Source organism: Ranitomeya imitator, chromosome 2, assembly GCF_032444005.1.
Source record: "Ranitomeya imitator isolate aRanImi1 chromosome 2, aRanImi1.pri, whole genome shotgun sequence".
NCBI lineage: Eukaryota > Metazoa > Chordata > Amphibia > Anura > Dendrobatidae > Ranitomeya > Ranitomeya imitator.
In genome coordinates this window covers 696,702,446-696,722,944 of record NC_091283.1, presented here as the reverse complement: position 1 = coordinate 696,722,944, position 20,499 = coordinate 696,702,446, and the positions used below count along the sequence as shown (strand labels likewise).

Genomic DNA, 20,499 nt, shown 5'->3' with positions numbered 1-20,499 from the left:
AGATATTGTGTTAGCCCCAAGTTTTACATTTTCATAATGGGAAATGGATAAAAATGGCACCAAAATTTGTCCCTCAATTGAACTGAACGTGGCAATATCCCATATGTGGCTGTACAGTACTACGTAGCAATAGAGAGAGACTCGGGAGGGACGGAGCGCTATGAAAATTACAAACTGCCGTTGTAGTGACCAGTACATTGTGTCCAGCTCACACACCTGTAAATTAGGCGAGCTCTCATCACTACAAAAATGCCAAACATTTAGGCGCTAAATGTGGTTTAGGAACACTGGGGCTCAGAAGGAGGGGGACATTTGGATTTGGGAGTGGAGAATTTGCTGAATTGCTTTTGGGAGCGAGAAGCCATTTCGCTTTTCTAGAGCCTTTGTACTACCAGTAACATAGAAGCCCCCTATATTTCCGTTAACGGATGACAGACCTGAGTGAGGGCTTGCTTTTTTGTGGATTGAGTTGAAGATTTTATTGGGAATATTTTACATAACATTTATGATCACATTTATCCGGCACTCTCTTTTTTCTTTATTTGGGGATTTTTAAAAAAAAATAACATTTTTACACTTTTTAATATTTTTTTTTACTTTTTTACATTGTCCAAGGATTGGACATTACTGTATATCATCAGATCGCTGATGTGATGTTCTGCAATGCATCCACTGCTGGGCATCAGACCAGCATCTGACAGGCAGGGAGGAGGCATCTCAGGTCCTGCTCACTGCAGACACTGCAAAGCCACCTTGCCTATGGCCATCTTGCGGCCGGGGGCCTTCCATCTCCTGATGAAAGCATGAAGGGAACCCATTCCCTGCGCGATGCTCCTCTATGTCGCTGTCACTACTGACAGCAGCATCAGAGGGATTAAATGCTTGCGATCGATGCTAGCACTGATTGTGGGCGTTGCTGTGGGGTGTCAGCTCTCACACAGAGCTGACACCCACACTCGATCACACGGCGCCCGCTGTGAGGCTGCACGATTGTGCTGCTGTACAGGTACTGCTGTTTGCTTGAACACAGCTCCCGCAGAGCAGTACATGTTGGGAAGGGGTTAAAATTGGTGAAAATATATTTTTTAAAAATTGCCCACACATTCCTTTGTGCCATCAGAAGATGTGCTGCTGAGAATGATGTAAAGTTTACTTTGTGAAAATGAAATGTTCACTGAACCCCCTCAGATCATTGTTACTTGTAAATGAAACGAGTGCCAATAAACTTTATATATCAACGTTATAATCAACTGGCAAACAAGCAAATCGCTTATTTGTTGGATGAAATTAATTTTAGACAAGCTTAAAAATCATTGTTCTTGACAGCTCATCGTCCTGTGAAAACGTGATATATGCTGCAGGGAACATGATGTTCTATGCACACAGAATGACCGGTTTAATCATCATTCTGTACGCATGGAAGTGCGGTTGACCTGTCTAAACAGACTTGAATGTAGCTGATCAGCAGTCATTAAACGGCCATGGTTGGCCTGTCTAAATACAACCTAAATGGCCCATGACCCTAAGTTACAATCTAAGTCTTTACCACCAATTTCCAGATTTAATTGCTTTGAACAATAATGACTCTGCATTTATCTGTCAAAAATCGTATTTTTTTCCAGGTTGATTTTGTCATTGCTCTATCCACTTCAGATTGGAATACCTCTCTGCAAGAGCTGTCCTTAATTGTAGAGAGTGGGCTCTTTCTCTAGTCTCCACCAAGCATGTTACCTGTACAAAGAAAAAGCAAAGATCTTTATTACAGAAGTTACATTTCTTAGTAAAAAAAATGAGCTTATTGATGTCTGTAGGGGAGTGTTGTGGTCATGCTGTTACAGGAAAGATATATATCTTGGTACCGTGTTAGCCAGAGGATAGAAAAATATTTAGAATTGAGAGTCCTCAGTGGTTGATGCCTTTTAATGGCTAACTGAAAAGATGGTAACACATTTCAAGCTTTCGAGACTACTCAGGTTTCTTCACCATAGAAATGAGCCTATATAAGATAGGATTTGCCGAAAACATGGATGCATAGGTTGGGAAACTGTGTCTCAAAACACATTAGGCTCTACTTGTTCGATTGCCCATTTGATATTTAGTCTGTATACCATCACACAATTTTTTGTACCCATCTATAATGCAATAAACTGGTCAAATTATATACACTTTTCAATATCAGCAAAAAAAGCTAATTGCAGCATATATTAGAGGCCCAAAAAGATGATAGTCAACCATACAAAGACATAAACTTACAGTAGGGAATAAATACCATGCTCAATTAATCGTAAGTGAGGAAGTCTAGTCTAGTTTACCTCTAGGTAAACTGGAGTGGTTAAATTTCTCCATAGTCTCCAGGACCCATGTCACAATTATCGGGCATTATAGGTATGGTTAGATCTCACCCATGTGCTGTTTCATGTCATGGCTAGCCGGGTCATAGGCCTCTGTAGCGTCTTCCGACGCGTGTCGTCCTTGACGGACTCATCAGGGGAGTGTAAACAGTACTTGTAATGGCTGCCTTGCACTTACCCTGCTCGTGACTCTTAAATAAACTGAGACTGGGAATACGTCAGACGCCCACCGCACATGGCGTCCAGCTGTCTTTCGGTCCCTGGCCCGCACTCACACTATCTTGGAGCGCAAATCGTGCGCCTGCGCAAAAGTGCTGAGCGCACATAGTCATCAGCGAGCCGCAGATGTACAGTTAGGTCCATATATATTTGGACAGAGACAACATTTTTCTTATTTTGGTTATAGACATTACCACAATGAATTTTAAACAAAACATTTCAGATGCAGTTGAAGTTCAGACCTTCAGCTTACATTTGAGGGTATCCACATTAAAATTGGATGAAGGGTTTAGGAGTTTCAGCTCCTTAACATGTGCCACCCTGTTTTTAAAGGGACCAAAAGTAATTGGACAATTGACTCCAAGGCTATTTCATGGACAGGTGTGGGCAATCCCTTCGTTATGTCATTCTCAATTAAGCTGATAAGAGGCCTGGAGTTGATTAGAGGTGTGGTGCTTGCATTTGGAAGGTTTTGCTGTGAAGTAAACATGCGGTCAAAGGAGCTCTCCATGCAGGTGAAACAAGCTATCCTTAAGCTGCGAAAACAGAAAAAAACCCGTCCGAGAAATTGCTACAATATTAGGAGTGGCAAAATCTACAGTTTGGTACATCCTGAGAAAGAAAGAAATCACTGGTGAACTCATCAATGCAAAAAGACCTGGGCGCCCACGGAAGACAACAGTGGTGGATGATCAGAGAATAATCTCCATGGTGAAGAGAAACCCCTTCACAACAGCCAACCAAGTGAACAACACTCTCTAGGAGGTAGGCGTATCAATATCCAAATCTACCATAAAGAGAAGACTGCATGAAAGTAAATACAGAGGGTTCACTGCACGGTGCAAGCCACTCATAAGCATCAAGAATAAAAAGGCTAGACTGGACTTTGCTAAAAAAAACATCTAAAAAAGCCAGCACAGTTCTGGAAGAACATTCTTTGGACAGATGAAACCAAGATCAACCTCTACCAGAATAATGGAAAGAGAAAAGTATGGCGAAGGCGTGGTACAGCTCGTGATCCAAAGCATGCCGCATCATCTGTAAAACACGGCGGAGACAGTGGGATGGCTTGGGCATGCATGGCTGCCAGTGGCACTGGGTCACTAGTGTTTATGGATGATGTGACACAGGACAGAAGCAGCCGAATGAATTCTGAGGTATTCAGAGACATACTGTGTGCTCAGATCCAGCCAAATGCAGCAAAACTGATTGGTCGTCGTTTCATACTACAGATGGACAATGACCCAAAACATAAAGCCAAAGCAACCCAGGAGTTTATTAAAGCAAAGAAGTGGAATATTCTTGAATGGCCAAGTCAGTCACCTGATCTCAACCCAATTGAGCATGCATTTCACTTGTTAAAGACTAAACTTCAGACAGGAAGGCCACAAACAAACAGCAACTGAAAGCCACCGCAGTGAAGGCCTGGAAGAGCATCAAAAAGGAGGAAACACGTCGTCTGGTGATGTCCATGAGTTCAAGACTTCAGGCAGTCATTGCCAACAAAGGGTTTTCAACCAAGTACTAAAAATGAACATTTTATTTAAAATTATTAAATCTGTCCAATTACTTTTGATCCCTTTAAAAACAGGGTGGCACATGTTAAGAGGATGAAACTCCTAAACCCTTCATCCAATTTTAATGTGGATACCCTCAAATGAAAGCTGAAAGTCTGAACTTCAACTGCATGTGAATTGTTTTGTTTAAAATTCATTGTGGTAAATGTCTATAGCCAAAATTAGAAAAATGTTGTCTCTGTCCAAATATATATGGACCTAACTGTATACACTGCGCCTGCGCACGCCTTTGTGTGCCCATTTCCAAAGGAGAGATGTAGTCTCATTCACTCTCTGGAGCTTCTGGGTTATTATCATGTTTGTAAGTTGTATTAACAACACTGGTTTAGCCGATATGGAGATGTTACATAGGCTAGACTTGTTGTAAAGACAAAAACCCTATATACTCTAGGTGTTGAATTAGGGAAACAGAAATTTGATAACCTACAAACAAATTGTCATGAACGAGGCACGTTCTCTTTTCTTTTTTGTTTTTTTCACACAAAATTTTTTTCTTTGGCACTTTACTGTATTTGTTTGTTTTTTGGAGATAAAAGTTATGTTTTAGGTCTAGTGCTTTATACATTTAACTTTTGTGGATCATATCCTGCTGTTTATACTTTGGATGTGGTATCGCAGGCTTCCTTACGACAGGATTAGATACCAATCATTGGGTGTCTGAAGCTAGGGATGTTTTTTCAGATAGAACTTTTAAGGTACCTTCACACTGAGTGATGCTGCAGCGATACCGACAACGATGTCGATCGCTGCAGCGTCGCTGTTTGGTCGCTGGAGAGCTGTCACACAGACAGCTCTCCAGCGACCAACGATGCCGGTAACCAGGGTAAACATCGGGTTACTAAGCGCAGGGCCGCCCTTAGTAACCCGATGTTTACCCTGGTTACCAATGTAAAAGTTAAAAAAACAAACACTACATACTTACCTTCTGCTGTCTGTCCCCCGGCGTTCTGCTTCTCTGCGCTGTGTAAGCACAGCGGCCGGAAAGCACAGCGGTGACGTCACCGCTGTGCTTTCCGGCTGGCCGGCGCTCACAGCGCAGAGAAGCAGAACGCCGGGGACAGATAGAAATAACAAAAAAATTCTCCTCAGAAGCAGATTTTTACAAAAAATAAACACAACTACAAAATTCTCTTGAAAGGTTTCAATACCATTTGAAGGAGAAAAAGCATAAATTCTTCATAAGAGACTTCTAGGAGTTCAAGGAGAATAACGCTTACTCATTTACAACTAATAGATTTTCACGTAAGACCGAGACAGATATCTCCTCCTCTGAAGCTGAGATTTCAGATAGCGACACCAAATCCTATAGTCAGAGGGGTAGAGGCAGGGGAGAGGAAGCGGTCAGGGAAGAGGGAACAAAAGATCACCAATAAGGAGTAGTTTTTTAGAACTAAGTTACCCCCTCAGAAACCGCACCAACCCCAACAACCCAACGTAGATACACAGGTTATTAACCTGTCATCTTGAACTCTGAAAGAGGAATAGATACGGTTACTCAGTAAAGGCCTATCGTTTGTTCCTACATCTGACATGGACATTTTTGAGATAATAAAAGACTTAAATCTCTTTATAAGACGACTGAAATGGAAAAAATTCTTCATAAAAGAAGAGAAAAAAACAATGTGAGGAATTGGGTATACCAGACGATCTCCTTCAGGACGTTCAGTTCCTTTATCATTTGGGGGATATTGACCCCAATGAGGAAGGCTATGTGGTTGTCATGAATACACCCGAATATCGATCCCTGTGTCTCTCATTGTTAGAAAATAGTGATGAATATGAAATCTTGAAAAGGAACCCTACTACACAGTATTTGGAAGAACTGAGATGCATTGTAGAACAGGGCTTTGTGGATGGGGTGATAGGAAAGGATGAGAAGGACTTTTTAATCCCCATGCACCCTGTTTTGCCTACTTTTTACTGCCTCCCTAAAATCCACAAGAGTACAAACCCTTTGAAAGGCAGGCCTATAGTGTCAGGCATTAACCGCCTCACTGAGAAATTGGGAATTTATGTGGATAAGATCCTTACAACCTTTGGTGGGTGACTAAATTCGTTCGTGCGGGATACCACTGACCTCTTGGGAAAACTAGATGGCGTCTTTTTAGACACTGACATGATCTTAAGCAGTATAGATGTGGAAGCATTGTATTCATCTATCTCACACAACATGGGTTTGAGGGCTGTGGACTACTATCTCAATACCAGGGGTATACAGTACACCAAACATAATGAGTTTGTGATGAAAAGTCTGGAGTTCTGTCTCACAAGGAACATCTTATTTGACAACAAGATCCACCACCAGCTCAGGGGCACTGCAATGGGTAGCCCCTGTGCACCGTCCTATGCAAATTTGCTCCTGGGCTGGTTGGAGGAGACAATAGTTTTTGGGGATCCAATATCGCATTCCGATGACAGAATAGTTCTATGGCTGAGATATATAGATGACATCCTGGTCATCTGGAAGGGTGATGTCACAGATTTTAAACTATTTGTTGAAGGTCTTAACCAAAACTGCATTGGTCTGCATTTTACTCTTGAAGCTAATCCATCAAAGTTGGCCTTTTTAGATATTTGTATTGAGAAAGACAGCAAAGGAGCCATCTCTACTAGAACTCACAGGAAATGCATGGCCACAAACTCCTTGTTAAGATGGGAAAGTAACCATCCTATCCCACTTAAGAGGGGTATTCCAAGAGGCCAATATTTAAGAATGCGGAGGAACTGCTCCAATATGGACTCTTTCCAAGAACAGGCCAGAGAGTTGCAGACAAGATTTATAGAAAGAGGGTACCCAAAAGAGGTTCTTAACCCCTTCATGACCCAGCCTATTTTGGCCTTAAAGACCTTGCCGTTTTTTGCAATTCTGACCAGTGTCCCTTCATGAGGTAATAACTCAGGAACGCTTCAATGGATCCTAGCGGTTCTGAGATTGTTTTTTCGTGACATATTGGGCTTCATGTTAGTGGTAAATTTAGGTCAATAAATTCTGTGTTTATTTGTGATAAAAACGGAAATTTGGCGAAAATTTCGCAATTTTCACATTTTGAATTTTTATTCTGTTAAACCAGAGAGTTATGTGACACAAAATAGTTAATAAATAACATTTCCCACACGTCTACTTTACATCAGCACAATTTTGGAAACAAAATTTTTTTTTGCTAGGAAGTTATAAGGGTTAAAATTTGACCAGCGATTTCTCATTTTTACAACGAAATTTACAAAACCATTTTTTTAGGGACCACCTCACATTTGAAGTCAGTTTGAGGGGTCTATATGGCTGAAAATACCCAAAAGTGACACCATTCTAAAAACTGCACCCCTCAAGGTGCACAAAACCACATTCAAGAAGTTTATTAACCCTTCAGGTGCTTCACAGCAGCAGAAGCAACATGGAAGGAAAAAATGAACATTTAACTTTTTAGTCACAAAAATGATTTTTCAGCAACAATTTTTTTATTTTTCCAATGGTAAAAGGAGAAACTGAACCACGTAAGTTGTTGTCCAATTTGTCCTGAGTACGCTGATACCTCATATGTGGGGGTAAACCACTGTTTGGGCGCACGGCAGGGCTTGGAAGGGAAGGAGCGCCATTTGACTTTTTGAATGAAAAATTGGCTGCACTCTTTAGCGGACACCATGTCACATTTGGAGAGCCCCCGTGTGCCTAAAAATTGGAGCTCCCCCACAAGTGACCCCATTTTGGAAACTAGACGCCCCAAGGAACTTATCTAGATGCATAGTGAGCCCTTTAAACCCCCAGGTGCTTCACAAATTGATCCGTAAAAATGAAAAAGTACTTTTTTTTCACAAAAAAATTCTTTTAGCCTCAATTTTTTCATTTTCACATGGACAACAGGATAAAATGGATCCTAAAATTTGTTTGGCAATTTCTCCTGAGTACACCGATACTTCACATGTGGGGGTAAACCACTGTTTGGGCACATGGTAAGGCTCGGAAGGGAAGGAGCGCCATTTGACTTTTTGAATGAAAAATTATCTCCATCGTTAGCGGACACCATGTCGCGTTTGGAGAGACCCTGTGTACTTAAACATTGGAGCTCCCCCACAAGTGACCCCATTTTGGAAACTGGACCCCCCAAGGAACTTATCTAGATGCCTAGTGAGCACTTTAAACCCTCAGGTGCTTCACAAATTGATCCGTAAAAATGAAAAAGTACTTTTTTTTCACAAAAAATTTATTTTCGCCTCAATTTTTTCATTTTCACATGGGCAATAGGATAAAATGGATCCTAAAATTTGTTGAGCAATTTCTCCCGAGTACGCCGATACCTCATATGTGGGGGTAAACCACTGTTTGGGCACACGGCAGGACTCGGAAGGGAAGGCGCGCCTTTTAACTTTTTGAATGGAAAATTAGCTCCAATTGTTAGCGGACACCATGTCGCATTTGGAGAGCCCCTGTGTGCCTATGCAGTGGAGCTCCCCCACAAGTGACCCCATTTTGGAAACTAGACCCCCCAAGGAACTTATCTAGATGCATACTGAGCACTTTAAACCCCCAGGTGCTTCACAGAAGTTTATAATGCAGAGCCATGAAAATAAAAAATAATTTTTCTTTTCTCAAAAATGATTTTTTAGCCTGGAATTTCCTATTTTGCCAATGGTAATAGGAGAAATTGGACCACAAATGTTGTTGTCCAGTTTGTCCTGAGTATGCAGATACCCCATATGTGGGGGTAAACCACTGTTTGGGCGCACGGCAGGGCTCAGAAGGGAAGGCACGCCATTTGGCTTTTTAAATGGAAAATTATCTCCAATCATTAGCGGACACCATGTCGCGTTTGGAGAGCCCCTGTGTGCCTAAACATTGGAGATCCCCCACAAATTACCCCATTTTGGAAACTAGACCCCCAAAGGAACTAATCTAGATGTGTAGTGAGCACTTTGAACCCTCAAGTGCTTCACAGAAGTTTATAACGCAGAGCCATGAAAATAAAAAAAAAAAAATATTTTCTCAAAAATGAATTTTAGCCCGCAATTTTTTATTTTCCCAAGGGTAACAGGAGAAATTTGACCCCAAAAGTTGTTGTCCAGTTTCTCCTGAGTACGCTGATACCCCATATGTGGGGGTAAACCACTGTTTAGGCACATGCTGGGGCTCGGAAGTGAAGTAGTGACGTTTTGAAATGCAGACTTTGATGGAATGCTCTGTGGGCGTCACGTTGCGTTTGCAGAGCCCCTGATGTGGCTAAACAGTAGAAACCCCCCACAAGTGACCCCATTTTGGAAACTAGACCCCGAAAGGAACTTATCTAGATGTGAGGTGAGCACTTTGAACCCCCAAGTGCTTCACAGAAGTTCATAACACAGAGCAGTGAAAATAATAAATACGTTTTCTTTCCTCAAAAATAATTTTTTAGCCCAGAATTTTTTATTTTCCCAAGGGTTACAGGAGAAATTGGACCACAAAAGTTGTTGTCCAGTTTCTCCTGAGTACGCTGATACCCCATGTGTGGGGGTAAACCACTGTTTGGGCACACGTGGGGGCTCAGAAGGGAAGTAGTGACTTTTGAAATGCAGACTTTGATGGAATGGTCTGCGGGCGTCACATTGCGTTTGCAGAGCCCCTGGTGTGCCTAAACAGTAGAAACCCCCCACAAGTGACCCCATTTTGGAAACTAGACCCCCAAAGGAACTTATCTAGATGTGTGGTGAGCACTTTCAACCCCCAAGTGCTTTACAGAAGTTTATAACGCAGAGCCGTGAAAATAATAAATACGTTTTCTTTCCTCAAAAATAATTTTTTAGCCCAGAATTTTTTATTTTCCCAAGGGTTACAGGAGAAATTGGAACACAAAAGTTGTTGTCCAGTTTCTCCTGAGTACGCTGATGCCCCATGTGTGGGGGTAAACCACTGTTTGGGCACACGTGGGGGCTCAGAAGGGAAGTAGTGACTTTTGAAATGCAGACTTTGATGGAATGGTCTGCGGGCGTCACGTTGCGTTTGCAGAGCCCCTGGTGTGCCTAAACAGTAGAAACCCCCCACAAGTGACCCCATTTTGGAAACTAGACCCCCCAAGGAACTTATCTAGATATGTGGTGAGCACTTTGAACCCCCAAGTGCTTCACAGACGTTTACAACGCAGAGCCGTGAAAATAAAAAATCATTTTTCTTTCCTCAAAAATGATGTTTTAGCAAGCAATTTTTTATTTTCTCAAGGGTAACAGGAGAAATTGGACCCCAGTAATTGTTGCGCAGTTTGTCCTGAGTATGCTGGTACCCCATATGTGGGGGTAAACCACTGTTTGGGCACACGTCGGGGTTCGGAAGTGAGGGAGCACCATTTGAATTTTTGAATACAAGATTGGCTGGAATCAATGGTGGCGCCATGTTGCGTTTGGAGACCCCCTGAAGTGCCTAAACAGTGGAAACCCCTCAATTCTACCTCCAACACTAACCCCAACACACCCCTAACCCTTATCCCAACTGTAGCCGTAACCCTAATCACAACCCTAACCCCAACACACCCCTAACCACAACCCTAACCCCAACACACCCCTAACCCTAACCACAACCCTAATTCCAACCCAACCCTAAGGCTATGTGCCAACGTTGCGGATTCGTATGAGATTTTTCAGCATCATTTTTGAAAAATCCGCGGGTAAAAGGCACTGCGTTTTACTTGTGGATTTACCGTGGATTTCCAGTGTTTTTTGTGCAGATTTCACCTGTGGATTCCTATTGAGGAACAGGTGTAAAACGCTGCGGAATCCGCACAAAGAATTGGCATACTGCGGAAAATACAACGCAGCGTTCCCGCGCGGTATTTTCTGCACCATGGGCACAGCGGATTTGGTTTTCCATATGTTTACATGGTACTGTAAACCTGATGGAACACTGCTGCGAATCCGCAGCGGCCAATCCGCACCGTGTGCACATAGCCTAATTCTAAAGGTATGTGCACACGCTGCGGAAAACGCTGCGGATCCGCAGCAGTTTCCCATGAGTTTACAGTTCAATGTAGACCTATGGGAACCAAAAATCGCTGTACACATGCTGCGGAAAAACTGCACGGAAACGCAGCGGTTTACATTCCGCAGCATGTCACTTCTTTCTGCGGATTCCGCAGCGGTTTTACAACTGCTCCAATAGAAAATCGCAGTTGTAAAACCGCAGTGAAATGCGCAGAAAAACCGCGGTAAATCCACGATAAATCGGCAGCGGTTTAGCACTGTGGATTTTTCAAATCCGCTGCGGAAAAATCCGCATAGGACCAGAATACGTGTGCACATACCGAAACCCTAACCCTAGCCCTAACCCTACCCCTAACCCTACCCCTAACCCTAACCCTAACCCTAGCCCCAACCCTACCCCTAACCCTACCCCTAACACTAACCCTACCCCTACCCCTAACCCTACCCCTAACCCTAACCCTAGTTCTTACCCCAACCTTAGTGAAAAAAAAAAAATTCTTTATTTTTTTTATTGTCCCTATCTATGGGGGTGACAAAGGGGGGGGTCATTTACTATTTTTTTTATTTTGATCACTGAGATAGGTTATATCTCAGTGATCAAAATTCACTCTGGAACGAATCTGCCGGCCGGCAGATTCGGCGGGCGCACTGCACATGCGCCCGCCATTTTGGAAGATGGCGGCGCCCAGGAAAGAAGACGGACGGACCTCGGGCGGCCAGGTAAGTATAAGGGGGGGGAGATCAGGGCACGGGGGGGGCGTCGGAGCACGGGGGGGTGGATCGGAGCATGGGGGGGGTGGATCGGAACACGGGAGGGAGGATTGGAGCACGGGGGAGGATTGGAGCACGGGGTGAGGGATCGCTGTGCGGGGGGGGTGGATCGGAGCATGGGGGGGGTCGCTGTGTGCGGGGGGGGGATCGGAGTGCGGGGGGGTTTGATTGGAGCGCGGGGGGTGTGATTGGTGCACGGGGGAAGCGGACAGGAGGACGGGGGAGCGGAGCACAGGACGGAGGGGAGCGGACCACAGATCGGGGGGCTGGGGGGGCGATCGGAGGAGTGGGGTGGGTGCACATTAGTGTTTCCAGCCATGGCCGATGATATTGCAGCATCGGCCATGGCTGGATTGTAATATTTCACCAGTTTTTTAGGTGAAATATTACAAATCGCTCTGATTGGCAGTTTCACTTTCAACAGCCAATCAGAGCGATCGTAGCCACGAGGGGGTGAAGCTAAACTACCACTCCCCCTGTCCCTGCAGATCGGGTGAAATGGGAGTTAACCCTTTCACCCGGCCTGCAGGGACGCGATCTTTCCATGACGCATATGCTGCGTCATGGGTCGGAATGGCACCGACTTTCATGACGCAGCGTATGCGTCAAAGGTCGGGAAGGGGTTAATAAGGCCTTCAAGGAATCAGTACAAAAGAAAAGAAAAGGCCCTTTGACCCCTAAACCAAAACCGATGAGGAGACCACCATTTGATTCATCACAAAATACTCTAATGGTGCCAACAATGTTAGAATTATTCTTCAAAAACATTGGCCCATTCTCATGATGAATGCAGACATCAAGGATCAACTTTCACCTCGGCCCCATATTACGTACAAAAGGGGCAGATCCTTAGGAGATAGACTGGTCCACAGCCATTACCAACCCTTAGAAAAGATGAATTTTCTATCTAATCAGCCTAAGGGCTGTTTTAAATGTGGGAAGTGCAAAGCCTGTAACTCTATCCTCTCTAGCAAATCATTCTCCAGCAATGTCACAGCGACCATATATTCAATCTGACATTTCATTAATTGCAGCACCAAGGGGATAGTGTATAAAGCCACTTGTGACTGCGGGATTGAATATATAGGTAAAACAAAACGAGAATTTTGCAGAAGGGTCGGCGAACATGTGCGTAACACCTAGAGTATATAGGGTTTTTGTCTTTACAACAAGTCTAGCCTATGTAACATCTCCACATCGGGTAAACCAGTGTTGTTAATACAACTTACAAACATGATAATAACCCAGAAGCTCCAGAGAGTGAATGAGACTACATCTCTCCTTTGGAAATGGGCACACAGAGGCGTGCGCAGGCGCAGTGTATACATCTGCGGCTCGCTGCTGACTTTGTGCCCTTAGAACTTTTGCGCAGGCGCACGATTTGCGCTCCAAGATAGTTTGAGTGCGGGCCAGGGACCGGAAGACAGCTGGACGCCATGTGCGGTGGGCGTCTGACGTATTCCCAGTCTCAGTTTATTTAAGAGACACGAGCGGGTAAGTGCAACGCAGCCATTACAAGTACTGTTTACACTCCCCTGATGAGTCCGTCAAGGACGAAATGCATCGGGAGACGCCACAGAGGCCTATGACCCGGCTATCCATGAGATGAAACAGCACATGGGTGAGATCTAACCATACCTATAACTCCCGATAATTGTGACATGGGTCCTGGAGACTATGGAGAAATTTAACCACTCCAGTTTACCTAGAGGCATTTTTTCTTCTGTGGCTTATGGTTTTTCTCATAAAGGTGATATTTAGTGCGCATCTGGTATATAAGACTTCCTCACGTACGATTAATTGAGCAGGGTATTTATTCCCTACTGTAAGTTTATGTCTTTGTATGGTTGACTATCTTCTTTTTGGGCCTCTAATATATGCTGCAATTAGCTTTTTTTGCTGATATTCATCATCATCGATAATCAAAGTTATGTTATGTTTGTGTGTGTGTAGCCCATTCCCTATCCCCATCTATTCCCCAACCCCTGAAGATGGCTGCACCATGATTGTAAATACATCATTGTAAATACACACCTGTACTTTGTATCTCCCCCACCTCATTGTAGATTGTAAGCTCTCACGAGCAGGGTCGTCTTATTTTGCTTTAATTATTGTATTGTTAACGTTGTTACTTATGACTTTTGTGTTTGAAACTGTTAAACTGTAAAGCGCTGCGGAATATGTTGGCGCTATATAAATAAAGATTATTATTATATTGAAAAGTGTATAGCATTTCACCACAGTTTATTGCATTATAGATGGGTACAAAAAATTGTGTGATGGTATACAGTATCACATGAGCAATCGAACAAGTAGAGCCTAATGTGTTTTGAGACACAGTTTCCTGACCAATGCATCCATGTTTTCGGCAAATTCTATCTTACATGGGCTCATGTCTATGCTGGCATATAACCACTTTTGAGGCAAGGTTTTGACAAAGCCGGTTGAGAGCCATTTGTGGAGACACTTATGCAATAGGTCATTTCTCAAGGACCATATCTACTGTGTATCAGCTTTTTATTCACCTTCCCCTTTTGTGTCCTGTAGTGTCGTTTTTCTTTTTTGATTTTTTCACACAAAATTTTTTTTCTTTGGCACTTTATTTGTTTGTTTTTTGGAGATAATAAAAGTTATGTTTTAGGTCCAGTGCTTTATACATTTAACTTTTGTGGATCATATCCTGCTGTTTATACTCAGGTTTCTTCATTAGGCATAGACTAAAAGAAATTCTGGAGAATCACATTTATGCACAAAACATCACAGAAAAAAAAAACAAAAAACATAGATAAGACAGGTGAAATGAAGCAGAATTACCATGAGTGATAAACAGTTATGTCCATAAATATTGAACCAGTTAGATAAGGAATGTTTTATTGTTCTCTGATTGGGGTCTGGTTGTGTTGTGATGACCCCACATGGTCTGAGGAGCAAATTCCTTAGTTCCTTACTTGATGTAAAAGGATATAAATCCATGCAACACATTCATTCCTGCACTAAGAGTGTCAAAGATCATCATCAGCTTATATTCCCAAACTCTTCTGTCTCTTTGAGATTTGAAGTTACCTTTTAATACAAGTAATTTCATGTCCATAATGTTATGATTGGGGAGACAAAAATGTTTGCCACAGGTAGATCCATTCTTTTTTCTGTTATTGTATGGCGATGAAAGTTCATTCTTGTTCTCAGCTTCTGCCCTGTCTCCCCTACATACAGACCCCCAGTTGGACATTTAGTACAAATAATTAGGTACACCACATTAGAAGTGATGCAGCTGAAAGTACCTGGTATCTTGTAGTCCTGATGTGAATTGGAGATCTTTATCATGTCCATGGGCGGACATACCGCCGGTTCAACCGGTGCAGCTGCACCGGGGCCCGGAGGCTCTGGGGGGCCCCTGCAGGGCGGCCAGGGACGCTGCTACCATTAGGCGACTTGACTATCAGGCGGCAGAAGAGAGGGCGGCAGACTCTATAGTAACTGAATTTGCGCTGCTAGGTTTTTTTTTTTTTTATAAAACTCCGGGGTCAAGTGCCCTCCCAAACTCGGCTTTGGGAAAATGGCCGCCGCGATCTCTAATGCGCACGCGCGGCATCCCGCGGCCATTTTCCTGAAGCCCCGTGCAGCAGAGCACTCGATCTGCGCACGCGCGGCCCCAGGAAGATGGCCGCCCCCACCGACGAAAGGGATGACAGCGCAGATCGCGCGCTGCTTGTTCGCCACTACGCCACCAACGTAAAGCTGAGGAAGAACCAGCGATGTCACCACGCCCTCCCGACCTGACCAGCCTGATTGACAGGCGAAAACGGCGACTTTGGTAAGTTATTTCTCAGCATACATGGGGAATCGGGGTACACTACATACACTATAGGAACACACAGCGCAGGCCCTATTTAACAGTATTTATAGCTCAATCTCAAAAAACGGGGTGACAGGTTCCCTTTAAGGGCATCTTGTGGAGACTTTCTGCAAAAGAGCAGAAAAGATGGAAGTCTGCAGAGATGGCTGTGGATGAGAAAACTCATCATGGGATCTGGACAAGTTGAAGAAAAGAAGAACGGCTCCAGAGACGACGTTATCTATAAGGTACCTGGATGTAAATGTTATTTGTGATACTAATTCTCATGTTTTTATTTATGTTAGGGGCCATTTTTCCGTTCGCCTCAGGCAGCAGAGAGGCTAGGTTCACCCCTGAGGGCGGCTAATATAGAGGGCAATCTGGCCAGTCTATCCGGCCCCGAGGCTCCGGGGGCCCCCTGGCCAGATTGCCCTCATGTGCGGCAGGCATGGAGCAATCCCTGCAGCTCCGCTGCCTGCAAGAGAAAATGGCAACGGATCTGCAGGGAATGGATGCTTCCTGCTTCCTTTCTCACAGACAGCAGCGGCTCAGCTGAATGACATCATCATTCCGCGCTGCGGCTGTGCGAGACAGGAAGCTGCCGCACACTGGCTTCTGCACACTCATGCCTGGAAGGAAGCTGCAGCTGTGCAGGACCTCAATCACCCCCTGAACAGGAGGTAAAGAACGGTCTGAATGTGACGGATTGTTTGCAGAGTAAAGAGGTGAGACAGGGGCAGCAGTCAGAGACTAGAAGCAGTGATTTACTGACTGTGACCCCCGGAGCTTTGTGTTCTCTGGTCAGTGCAGGATTTTCATCCACACACAGCAGGGACCAGAGAGTTCAGAGCTCAGGAACACAGTCACTAAATCACTGGGTCTATTCTCTGACGGGACTCCAGTCATCACTGCAGTATCAGATCCAGGCTGGGACTGACCCCTGAGCCCATCCCCCAGTGAAGACTTTTTCACATATACTGTATCTGTTGCATTAAACACACATATAAGGGTATGTTTCCACTGTCAGTAAACTCTGCGGATTGGACGCTGTGTACATCCGCAGCATCCAGTCCGCAGCTCCTGATGTTACAGCATAGTGCATGAGATTTCAAGGAATCCAATGTCCACTATGTATGCAGCGGCACCCGCAGCTTCCCTGCAGAGACGGACATGCGGCACATCTTTCTAGACCGTAGCATGTCTATTTATCTTGCGGAGACGCTCAGTCTCCACAAGATAAATATCACAGTCCAATGTATAGGATGCGGTGATTCCGCATGTGTTCAATGAACACATGCGGAAGCATCACTCGTACAAAAGCCGGCAGCGCTTTGGACCGAGTGGACATGTGCTGCATCCAAAGCGCTGCCGATTCCTGACCGTGGAACCATACCCTTATACATTAATGTATACTATGTCACATATGCAGTAGACACAGGTGTTCATTATACATGGGCATATTCTACAGTATATATATATATATATATATATATATATATATATATATATATATATATAATGTAGCTTTGTCGCCTTTAAAGAAGGGGGGGCCCAAACACATTTCCTGCACAGGGGCCCCAAGCTGTCTGTGTCCGCCCCTGATCTTGTCCATGGTCATTATAAATGGACAAGTTTTACATTTTTTCTGATTGCAAAGAAAGGTTCCTGCAGCTGTTGGAGAGGACAGGGAGCTTCTGACAATGATACTTCTTAGATTTGGAGGCTGCCTAAAACACAGTAGTGGGGGGTCTGGAAAAATGGATTGTAAGAGGGCATCTTTTTGTAGTAAAAGTTGTAATCTCCGTGCAGCTCCCCTTAGCACCTCCAGATTTGTATTGTAGGTGACCACTAGAGGCACCCGGTTGTTTTCTTTTTTAGCTTTGTAATGTAACAGGTGATTCCTTGATATTCTGGTGGCTCTTGTAATCTGGTTTTTAATTGTTCTTGGATGGAAGCCCTGATTCAAAAAGGTCTTTCTAAGCTGACCAAGGTGTTCATCTCCATCCATGGGGTTGGAACATATACAATTGTATCTGATGGCTTGGCTGTAGACAATAGAATTTTTAATGTGTTTTGGATGAACACTGTCCCATTTAAGGTATGTTGGACGGTCGATTGGCTTCTGATACAGGGATGTCTCTATTTCATTGTACTGCAGCTTAATGATGGTGTCCAAAAAGTTAATTTCAGTGCAGGAGTAGTTGAGTGTCAAGTTGATGGTAGAATGAAATTGATTAAACTGTTCATGGAACGTCTTTAGCTGTGGCTCACACTCCGTCCATATGATTAAAATATTATATAATATTATATATTATAATAGATTATATAATATAAAATATTATAATATTAAAATATTCGTGGTCATGCTGTGTGAGGTGTACAGAGAGCACTGAGCAGGGGTCTCAGACACATGGTCCTTGAGGCTGTATTCCGAGTACTCCTGAGACAAGGGCCCCTTGGAATCACCGATCCCCCACCCCAGTGTTTTTTCAACTGCATGTGCATCCTTGGATGCATATTCAGTGGAAATGTATTGTGGTGCAGAGAGCCACAGGTTCCCTGCATCGCAATAGGTACACAAGCCCCTTGCCAGTGAGAGGCGGGTAGCTGATGTCAGTGTAAAAATTTGTAAGAATTTCACAGTAAAATAGTAAAGGAAGAATATTTTGCCACAAAAATACTGTTTTATGTAAAACTAAAGTAAATAAAAAAGTACAAGTTTGGTATCTCCACATCCGAAATGTCCCATACGATGAGACTGTGCCACAATCCAACCCATACAATGAACAGATTAAAAAAAAAAAGAAAAACAATTAACAATAGCTTTTTCATTATTCTGACTAAAATAGAATAAAAAATGTCAAAAAGTTGTCTAGAAAAAAAGGTATTACTAAATACATCATCTTGTCCCGCAATGACTGCAGCCCATCAGATCCAAATCTATTCCACGTGTGGCCCATGTACCCAGCTGTGTTTGAGGCCCTCTGGTGTACAACATTCACATGGAATGGAAATGTTTCAGAAATGTAGAGGGAAGTGCCCCAAAATGTGTGTGTAAATATATATATATATACTGTTTATATATTTACAGTATATACAAGTGCTTTTCACTAAATTAGAATATCATAAAAAATTTAATTTCAGTTCTTCAATACAAAAAGTGTAACTCATGTATTATAGAGATTTATTACAAACAAAGGGATCAATTTAAAGTGTTTACTTCTGTTAATGTTGATGATTATGGCTCACAGCCAATGAAAATGCAAAAGTCATTAACTCAGTAAATTAGAATAATTAAACAACAAAAAACACCAGCAAAGGCTTCCTAAACATTTAAAAAGTCTGCTTCAGTAGGCTCCACAATCATGGGTAAGACTGTTGACTTGACAGATGTCCAGATGGCAGTCACTGACACACTCCGCAAGGAGGGTAAGCCACAAAAGGTCATTGCTAAAGAAGCTGACTGTTCACAAAGTGCTGTATCCAAGCATACTAATGGAAAATTTAGTGAAAGGAAAAAGTGTGGTAGAAAAAAGTGCAAAAGCAAGCGGGATAACCACAGCCTTGAAAGAATTGTTAAGAAATGGCCATTCAAAGATTTGGGGGAGATTCACAAGGAGTGGACTGCTGCTGGAGTCATTGCTTCAAGAGCCACCACTCATAAACATATCCTGGACACAATTGTCACATTCCTTGTGTCAAGCCACTCATGAACAATAGACAACGCCAGAAGCGTCTTACCTGGGTTTCCATAATCAGTGATCGTTTTGGGAAGCCATGTCATCTGCTTCTGTAGGTTTACTGTGTTTTATCAAGACCAAAGTCAGCGCAGCCTTCTAACAGGAAATTTTAGAGCACTTAATGCTTCCCTCTGCCGACAAGCTTTTTGGAAATGGAAATTTAATTCTCCAGTATAACTTGGCACCTGTCCACACTGCCAAAAGTACCAATACCTGGTTTAAAAAACAACAGTATCACTGTGCTTGATTGGCCAGCAAACTCGTCTGACCTTAACCCCATACAGAATCTATGATGTATTGTCAACAGGAAGATGAGAGACACCAGACCCAACAATGCAGACGAGATGAAGGCTGCTATCAAAGCAACCTGGGAATCCATAACACCTCAGCAGTGCCACAGGCTGATCGCCTCCATGCCATGCCGCATTGATGCAGTAATTGATGTATAAGGAGCCTTGACCAAGTATTGATTTCATTTACTGAACATTCTTTTCAGTAGGCCAACATTTCGGAATTTTAAAATCATTTTTCAAGCTGGTGTTATAAAGTATTCTAATTTACTGAGATAATGACTTTTTGGTTTTCATTGGCTGTAAGCCATAATCATCAACATTAACAGAAATAAACACTAGAAATAAATCACTCTGTAATGATTCTATATAATATATGGAGTTTCACTTTTTGTCTTGAAGAACTGAAATAAATTAACTTTTGATGATATTCTAATTTTGTGAGAAGCACCTGTAGTAGGTTATATGAATACTCAAACTGTATTTATAAGGTGTTGTAGAGCATCTCACTTTACTGGACACGGAGGTAGAAATGGAACACCGTTTCTTTAAGAACATGCTTGGTTATCTTTTTGATATTTTAATTTGGTGAGAAGCACTTGTATACAACATATATGACCTTGTTATGTTCAGAGCTGCGGTGATCAGTGTGACGATACAAGTCATGGCTGGGAGATGTCAACATGAAGGTCTGATCAGATCGAGAAAAACAGCAAAAAATCAACTCTAATCAGACTAGTCGTCAGCAGTAAGTACCTGGATGTAATTATTTATTCT

At 43.1% G+C, this 20,499-nt stretch overlaps 1 protein-coding gene across 2 annotated transcripts in view; it reads right to left on the bottom strand.

Annotated features, from left to right (window-relative positions):
* Positions 1-544: 544 nt before the first annotated feature.
* LOC138665529 (L-threonine ammonia-lyase-like) overlaps positions 545-20,499 on the bottom strand; it is a 406,691-nt gene continuing 386,736 nt past the window's right edge. The window contains exon 11 of one of the 2 annotated variants that reach the window (XM_069753102.1): positions 545-1,731. In XM_069753102.1, the coding sequence (XP_069609203.1) occupies positions 1,633-1,731 (99 nt within the window). In that variant the 3' untranslated portion in view covers positions 545-1,632. The remainder of the gene's footprint in view (positions 1,732-20,499) is intronic. The other variant, XM_069753101.1, reaches the window with a different exon arrangement.